This window comes from Rhamphochromis longiceps, linkage group LG3 (genome assembly GCF_057381845.1).
Source record: "Rhamphochromis longiceps isolate RC_006_pf linkage group LG3, R_longiceps_female_GT1.1, whole genome shotgun sequence".
Taxonomy (NCBI): Eukaryota; Metazoa; Chordata; class Actinopteri; order Cichliformes; family Cichlidae; genus Rhamphochromis; species Rhamphochromis longiceps.
In genome coordinates, this window is record NC_140559.1 from 63,956,492 (window position 1) to 63,965,759 (window position 9,268).

The 9,268-nt window shown below is 44.0% G+C and overlaps 1 protein-coding gene across 1 annotated transcript; it reads left to right on the forward strand.

The window, feature by feature from the left end:
- The first annotated feature begins 1,443 nt into the window (after nt 1–1,443).
- On the forward strand, nt 1,444–9,268 carry LOC146675718 (uncharacterized). The gene is made up of 3 exons (XM_085402565.1): nt 1,444–1,691; nt 3,782–3,882; nt 7,943–9,268. Exons 2-3 carry the CDS (start codon nt 3,865–3,867, stop codon nt 8,933–8,935), a joined length of 1,011 nt encoding a protein of 336 aa, XP_085258691.1. The 5' UTR covers nt 1,444–1,691; nt 3,782–3,864; the 3' UTR covers nt 8,936–9,268.

Sequence of the window (9,268 nt, forward strand, 5' to 3'; positions counted from 1 at the left end):
TACATACCTTTTTGGGGGACAAAGAAAAAGCAAGAATTTATTGGAACCGAAGAATGAACGTTTTGCGGTGCTGCAAATGCTTGCATTTGATGCAGTACTTGGATTGTTTTGCCACGAGTTCCCGGCATGCAATGCGCGAAAGTCACGTGGTCTGTGTTACGAAATCAGTTTCTCCCCGGTTCTTTTATTCGTCGAAACTTCCAGAGATGGCACCGGAACTCAGTAGTCATTTTCACAAAACTTTATTCATCTTTATTCATCTTCATTAAGCATGTCCTTCTAGAAGGGAGGCTGGTGTGTCCCTCTGCAAAATCTTCTACCCTTTGTTCGTTGCAGCTAGCTTTATAGTATCTGTCCCCTATCATAAAACCCCCACGGTGTGCTGCAAACTCTTTGTCTGTGTCTATGTGTGTGCTCGTGTGTGACTATGTGCGCATACCTGTGTGTATGTGTGAGTGCTCATGAGTGAGTGTGCGTTTGGATGTGTGTGCGTAACAGTTAAAACACTGTGGGTGTAGGTGCTCCCTAAAGGTCATAAACCAAGTTGCGACCCCCCCACCCATACATGCTCTGGGGAATTTCCACTCAGTGAGGAAGAAGTCCTACTCTTTGTTTTACTTTCACAGTTCAAGTGGGGGAGGGGTCTCCTAAAATCTACTCCTCGACACAGTTAGGCCTTTATTATATTGAGGGCAGTGTCAGTGTCTCTACAACAGTTCTACATTCTATGATAGCACATTTCTAAACTCTAAATCAGCTAAACACTCCTACATCTGTCAGTCTCTATAGGATTGCACCAAAGAAGAAGAAGAAAAGAATGAGGAGGGGCTCTAACTGATAATGAACATAACTACAGGCTTGGAGGCCCTAAAAGTCAGGTATAAAAGAAGAATGGTTTGGGGGTTTAGAACACATTTTGGGTAATTATAACAATGTGATTTATGACCCTGTTACACTAGGTTGTAGGCACAAGCCTTGAATGCAAGACTTGAATAATAAGCTAAGTCACTAGAAAGTAATATATAAACAATGCTGACAACCTAAATATCCAAAAGAAATGGTGACAAAAACCCAAACATTAATTATTCAAAAAAAGGTATGAGCCCAAAAATCTCAAAACAAGAGGCAGGTACAGTGATATTTATTAACAGCATGTAGAAGTGTTACTTCTGATGCATAGAAATCCCACAGTGGAAATATTATTATCATCATTTCCAAGAGTGTAATAATTTTTAATTGGAATGAAAAGAAAAGCAGAAGATCGATACCAAAATATGCAGTATCGCACACCACTACCCACAATGCATTGCGGCCTGCCGTCAATCCCGAAGCGCGCTAATTTTGAAATAACACACCACGTGATTACGTTGTGCAGCTGAGTCACGTGACCGCACAGCAACAAATCGCTGCAGAGCTGGGTAAATGGGGCGGAGCAAAGTGTGCGCTGGAGAGGACTCGAGCAGAGAGAGCTGCTTTTTCGTGAAACGGGAGTAAAGTAGTAAACCTACAGGATCATATACAACTACCTACTTTTCAATCGATATCTGCATCGATCTACCCACCGCTGTCTCTTGGATTGTAGCTGAGATCAGCGCGAACCACGTGTGTCTCAGCTTCCTGATCTGTTAACTGTGTTTGGAAAGGCTTCTAGCTTAATCACAGAGTTCTCTTGTTTGTGGGCTCATCTAAAGGTAAGCACGGAGCTAACTTTGATGTGGTTTTAGTTTATGTTTTTCTCTGGTGAGAATAATAGATTGCTTACTATACATTGAAGTTAGGGAGACTGTAGAGTTTGTGATTGCTTGCAATATGGCGGTTGCTAGGAGGTAAGAATACATATAGCAAAATAATCTTGGAATATGAACAAAAGGATGGAGTGCAGGGGAGGAGAACAACCAACCCCCAGGACATGAAGCCACGGGTACAAGCCTGGGGGAGGGCAATCAGCCTTTAGTGGACAATTATGTTATGAAAAAGGACGTATTAACTACTACAAAACACTGACCTTTGTGGAAATGCTTGGAGCAGACTAACAAGTGAGCAGGAGTGTTCTGCGACGTTATATTTGTCTTCGAATGGTGTGAAATGTGAAAGCCTGCATGCCATAGCTTGCCCTAGTGACAAGCCTGCATGCTTGCCACTAGGGCTGGGCCATATTATACCGTTCACGGTAATACCGGTACAATGTTAGGCAACGATAAGAAAATGGACTATTGCGATAGAATATGGGTAAAACACGCATGCGCAGTGCCTTTGTTTTCATACGCACATGGCCGAAAAAGCATGGCGGCAACAGAGAATGAGAAGGGAGAAAGCGGATCGTTGAGTGAAACGGATGAACCAGAATTAGTTTGTAAAAATGGTTCCACTTCAGTAATGTGGAGCTGGTTTGGTGTTTGTCCGTCAGATACACAACAAAGCACATTTTTTTTGTAGAAAAAGCAAGCGGGCCCTCGTTATTGCCATATTTGTTGGACTAAGGCGCTCGTAAATCTGGGAGTAATCTGGGTCCTAAACTCCGTAACTTCAGGTCCCAAAGTCAAACGAACACTGCAGCATCACTGAGTTAAAAACTTCTAAATTCTTTCTTAAATCTCTGAAGGATGTGGCCCTGCCACTACCCGATCTGTACCAGAAACCAGATACAATGCCGGACATTGTTTCTTCTTCTTCGATGTTTATCAACAAATTTCCCACGTGTGGGACTAATAAAGGTTATCTTATCAGTGGCTTGTACATGCATGTACATGCAGTGCTGCCGTCTTCCGTTTCAGTCAGTTATTACGCTCTTTAATCCTACTACGTATTTCTGCTTCTTTCGGGCTTTTACAAAGCTTCAAAAAAAAGAAAAAATATATATATATATATATATTAGGGGTGCAACGATACACAAAATTCACAATTCAGTTCGATATTTTTTCAATAGAAAAAAATGTTCATGCCTTTGTAATTTGTCATTTATTAAAATTATAAATATATATTTTAACAAGTACAGTTTTTAAATTTAATGTTGCTGAAACAACCAAGTAATAAAAAATAAATCTGATTGAGGAATCACTCATCTTTGGAAATGAGAGTTTATTACAGAGAAATGTCTCTTTCCTAAATAAAAGCTATACTATACGCTTCTTCTGGGCTATATTCTCAGCAGCATATTAAACACATCAGGTCCCAATAAGGAGAATCATGTGCTAATGACTCTGGTAAAGTTTGTAGCATGTGTGCTTGTTGTTTTTGTCTGCTTCCACTTGTCTTTGCACTAGGATGATGTCGGCGTAAATGTGCAGTCATATTCATTGTGTTCCCACTAGTGCTGTCAGCGTTGATCTCTTTGAAATGACGTTAACACCACAACACGGCAAATCTCCGTTAACGAGCTACCGCGGGGCTAACTGCGCTAACACAATAGTTCCCACCCATGTAATTGAGCATTGCGTGGCACATCCAACATACTGTTTTACTTTTGTCCATGACGCGCTTACCTTAAGGGTCATACTTCACATGAAGACCAAAATAGTTCCAAAGGCCAGATCTGAATGAGGGTGGGGGAGGTTCAATTTGCCATGTTGCAACCAGCTTAGCTACTGTCTTGCTAGCTTGTGCTGCGCTCAGTGGATCTGCGCTCGACAGTGGAGCCTAGGCGGAGTAGTCGAATGCAGAAAAGTTGATAAAATAAATTAAAATTTTGTATTGTTTGATACCTATGCGTACCGAACCAAAAGCACTGTATCGAACAGTTCAATATCGATATCGATCGATACTTCTTTTTTTTTTACAACAGGGGTAACAGGAGCAGAAGCGTCTGGAACAGCAGAGGAACAATTTCAGCCATTTGGACTCAGCTCAGCCACTACAGAAGAAAAAATGTCTTCAACACAAAAGGTGAGAAAAACATCACAGACAACACAACACTTATTGAAACTGTGTGTTCAGCTGGTTGGTTTTTAAAAACCCGTTAACAGCAGCTTTATCTTTTCTATCCTGGGCTCATCCATACAGGGAGTGCAGAATTATTAGGCAAGTTGTATTTTTGAGGAATAATTTTACTATTGAACAACAACCATGTTCTCAATGAACCCAAAAAACACATTAATATCAAAGCTGAATGTTTTTGGTAGTTTTTAGTTTGTTTTTAGTTTTAGCTATTTTAGGGGGATATCTGTGTGTGCAGGTGACTATTACTGTGCATAATTATTAGGCAACTTAACAAAAAACAAATATATACCCATTTCAATTATTTATTTTTACCAGTGAAAGCAATATAACATCTCCACATTCACAAATATACATTTCTGACATTCAAAAACAAATCAGCGACCAATATAGCCACCTTTCTTTGCAAGGACACTCAAAAGCCTGCCATCCATGGATTCTGTCAGTGTTTTGATCTGTTCACCATCAACATTGCGTGCAGCAGCAACCACAGCCTCCCAGACACTGTTCAGAGAGGTGTACTGTTTTCCCTCCTTGTAAATCTCACATTTGATGATGGACCACAGGTTCTCAATGGGGTTCAGATCAGGTGAACAAGGAGGCCATGTCATTAGTTTTTCTTCTTTTATACCCTTTCTTGCCAGCCACGCTGTGGAGTACTTGGACGCGTGTGATGGAGCATTGTCCTGCATGAAAATCATGTTTTTCTTGAAGGATGCAGACTTCTTCCTGTACCACTGCTTGAAGAAGGTGTCTTCCAGAAACTGGCAGTAGGACTGGGAGTTGAGCTTGACTCCATCCTCAACCCGAAAAGGCCCCACAAGCTCATCTTTGATGATACCAGCCCAAACCAGTACTCCACCTCCACCTTGCTGGCGTCTGAGTCGGACTGGAGTTCTCTGCCCTTTACCAATCCAGCCACGGGCCCATCCATCTGGCCCATCAAGACTCACTCTCATTTCATCAGTCCATAAAACCTTAGAAAAATCAGTCTTGAGATATTTCTTGGCCCAGTCTTGACGTTTCAGCTTGTGTGTCTTGTTCAGTGGTGGTCGTCTTTCAGCCTTTCTTACCTTGGCCATGTCTCTGAGTATTGCACACCTTGTGCTTTTGGGCACTCCAGTGATGTTGCAGCTCTGAAATATGGCCAAACTGGTGGCAAGTGGCATCTTGGCAGCTGCACGCTTGACTTTTCTCAGTTCATGGGCAGTTATTTTGCGCCTTGGTTTTTCCACACGCTTCTTGCGACCCTGTTGGCTATGTTGAATGAAACACTTGATTGTTCAGAATCAGAAAGGGTTTATTGCCAAATGTTGAGCAGGTTTACAACATTAGGAAATTGCTGCGGTGCTTCAGTGCAAACATACTGTCATAAAAATATAAAATAAGAATAAGAATTAAAAGTGCTAAGTAGATAGATATATACATGAGTGCAGGTGGTGATCAGTGCTAAACATGGAATGATGCAGTGAACACAGCGGTGGGAACAGTCATACGGTTATTGTTCATGTGTCCGACAGCAGAGGGGAAGAAACTGTTCTTATGGCGAGAGGTTCTGGTGCGAATGGACCGGAGCCTCCTGCCTGAGGGGAGCAGGTCAAACAGACTGTGTCCAGGGTGAGAAGGGTCAGCTGAGATCCGAGCTGCACGCCCCAGTGTCCTGGAGGTGTACAGGTCCTGCAGAGATGGGAGTCTGCAGCCAATCACCTTCTCAGCAGAGCGCACAACACGCTGCAGTCTCTGTTTGTCCCTGATAGTGGCTCCAGCGTACCACACGGTGATGGAGGAGGTGAGGATGGACTCGATGATTGCAGTGTAGAATTGCATCATCGTCCGTGTTGGCAGGTTGAATTTCTTCAGCTGCCTCAGGAAGTACATCCTCTGCTGGGCTTTCTTGATGACGGAGGTGATGGTGGGCTCCCACTTCAGGTCCTGGGTGATGGTGGTACCCAGGAAGCGGAATGAGTCCACAGAGGTGATGGGGGTGTCAGTCAGGATGATGGGGGGGAGTGGGGCTGTGTGCTTCCTGAAGTCCACAATAATCTCCACTGTCTTCTGGGCATTCAGCACCAGGTTGTTGTGGCTGCACCAGGACCCCAAACGTTCAACCTCCCTCCTGTAGGCAGACTCATCCCCGTCTGAGATGAGTCCAATAACTGTGGTGTCATCTGCAAACTTGATTAGCTTGACAGACTGGTGGGTGGAGGTGCAGCAGTTGGTGTACAGGGAGAAGAGCAGAGGAGAAAGAACACAGCCCTGAGGGGAGCCGGTGCTGATGGTCCGGGAGTCCGAGACATTCTTTCCCAGCCTCACATGCTGCTTCCTGTCCGTCAGGAAGTCAGTGATCCACCGGCAGATGGGATCAGGCACATTCATCTGGGAAAGCTTGCCTCGGAGATGGTCTGGAAGGATGGTGTTGAAGGCAGAGCTGAAGTCCACAAACAGGATCCTGGCGTAGGTTCCTGGGGAGTCCAGATGCTGCAGGATGAAGTGTAGGGCCATGTTGATGGCGTCATCTACAGACCTGTTGGCTCTGTATGCAAACTGCAGGGGGTCCAGGAGGGGGACCGTGAGGGTCTTGAGATAGGAGAGAACCAGGCGCTCAAATGACTTCATGACCACAGATGTCAGAGCCACGGGTCTGTAGTCATTTAGTCCAGTGATCCTAGGTTTCTTGGGGACAGGGATTATGGTAGAGGACTTGAAGCAGGCAGGCACATGACATGCCTGCAGTGAGGAGTTGAAAATGCCAGAAAACACTGGGGCCAGCTCGTTTGCACAGTGTCTGAGGGTGGCAACCTTTCCACACAGAGGCCGAGTCATTCTCTGAGATCTGCTGCTGCATCATCTCAGAGTGCTGATGTTTAGCAATGTCCACTTCTTTAGTGAACCTGTACTTGGCCTCTCTGTAGCAGTCCCTGTCTCCGCTTGTGAACGCCTTTCTCTTTTCCAGCCACAGCTTTTTGAGTTTAGGAGTAAACCAGGGTTTGTCATTGTTATAACTCACCCTGGTGCGTGATGGCACAATGCTGTCCTCACAGAAGTGGATATAGGAGGTGACAGTGTCTGTAAACTCGTCCAAGCTGTTAGAAGCAGCCTTCATTGTGTCCCAGTCTGTAGGCTCCAAACACGTGCGAAGCTCCTCCACAGCCTCGTTGCTCCACAGTTTTTTGGTCCACACGACAGGTTTGGAGAGCTTCAGCCTCTGTCTGTACGCGGGGATCAGGTGGATCATGATGTGGTCAGAAAGTCCGAGTGAAGCGCGGGGCACCGCACGATAGGCCCCGCTGATCGTGCGGTAACAGTGGTCTAATGTCCTCTCATCTCTGGTCGGGCATTTAATATACTGCGATGATCACGCTTCAGAAGCTTTGCAATTTTGAGACTGCTGCACCCCTCTGCAAGATATCTCACTATTTTTGACTTTTCTGAGCCTGTCAAGTCCTTCTTTTGACCCATTTTGCCAAAGGAAAGGAAGTTGCCTAATAATTATGCACACCTGATATAGGGTGTTGATGTCATTAGACCACACCCCTTCTCATTACAGAGATGCACATCACCTAATATGCTTAATTGGTAGTAGGCTTTCGAGCCTATACAGCTTGGAGTAAGACAACATGCATGAAGAGGATGATGTGGACAAAATACTCATTTGCCTAATAATTCTGCACTCCCTGTATATACAGAATCTACATTCAAAATCAGAAACCACAGAAGTCACAAGAAAATACAAAGATCATATTTTATCTACACACATTGAAACAACAATATCATCAGTTGAACTCAAAAAAAAAATTGTGAAATAAAAGATTTTCTCCGCTGATCAATATTTCCTAATATCATTTTAATTATACCTCTCTTTGTGTCACATCATTGTAATGTGATACTATCACCAGAAGGTGGTGGTAACACACCAGCAATGTGTTTGTTGACATGTTTGATTCCACTGACGGAGGGAGTTTCAGTTTGTTCCACGACTGCATTTCACTCACTGCCTCTGTCACTGCAGGACCAACATGGAGCAAGAAGTCAGCACTCTCAGGAGGCTGACAAACCTCACAGAAGAAAGGGAGAGAAAACGTACAGCTGTGACTTGTGTGGAAAGTCTTTTACCCTGGCTGGAGGCTTAAAAAGACACAAACTCATCCACAGTGGAGTTAAATCTTACAGCTGTGACTTGTGTGGAAAGTCTTTTGCCCGGGCTGGAAACTTAAAGAAACACCAACTCATCCACAGTGGAGTTAAAGCGTACAGCTGTGACTTGTGTGGAAAGTCTTTTGCCCGGGCTGGAGACTTAAAAAGACACCAACTCATCCACAGTGGAGTTAAAGCATACAGCTGTGACTTGTGTGGAAAGTGGTTTACCCAGGCAGAGAACTTAAAAACACACCAACTCATCCACAGTGGAGTTAAATCTTACAGCTGTGACTTGTGTGGAAAGTCTTTTACCCTGGCTGGAGACTTAAAAAGACACCAACTCATCCACAGTGGAGTTAAACCTTACAGCTGTGACTTGTGTGGAAAGTCTTTTACCCTGGCTGGGGACTTAAAAAGACACAGAATCATCCACAGTGGATTTAAACCTTACAGCTGTGACTTGTGTGGAAAGTGGTTTACCCTGGCAGAAAACTTAAAAACACACAAACTCATTCACAGTGGAGTTAAAGCGTACAGCTGTGACTTGTGTGGAAAGTCTTTTACCCGGGCTGGAGGCTTAAAAACACACAAACTCATCCACAGTGGAGTTAAATCTTACAGCTGTGACTTGTGTGGAAAGTCTTTTACCCTGGCTGGAGCCTTAAAAAGACACAGAATCATCCACAGTGGATTTAAACCTTACAGCTGTGACTTGTGTGGAAAGTGGTTTACCCTGGCAGAAAACTTAAAAACACACAAACTCATCCACAGTGGAGTTAAAGCGTACAGCTGTGAGTTGTGTGGAAAGTCTTTTGCCCGGGCTGGAGGCTTAAAAAGACACCAACTCATCCACAGTGTAGTTTAAGCACACTACTGTGACTTGTGTGGTAAAGCTTTTGCTCAAAGTCGAAACTTACAGAAGCATCTAGTTACCCACCCTGGAATTAAGGTGTACAGCTGCGATTTTTGTGGAAAAAGGTTCAGTGACAAACAGTACCGAAATATTCACCTACGGATTTACACTGGAAATTATGTTTCCTGCTGTGATCAGTGTGGGAAACTGTTTACAACAGATGCACAGTTACAACGACACATGTTTAGCCACTCTGAGGAGAGACCTTACAAAAGTGAACTGTGTGAGAAGACTTTTAAAGTTCCACATCACCTGAAAAAAACACCAACAGATCCACACCAGAAA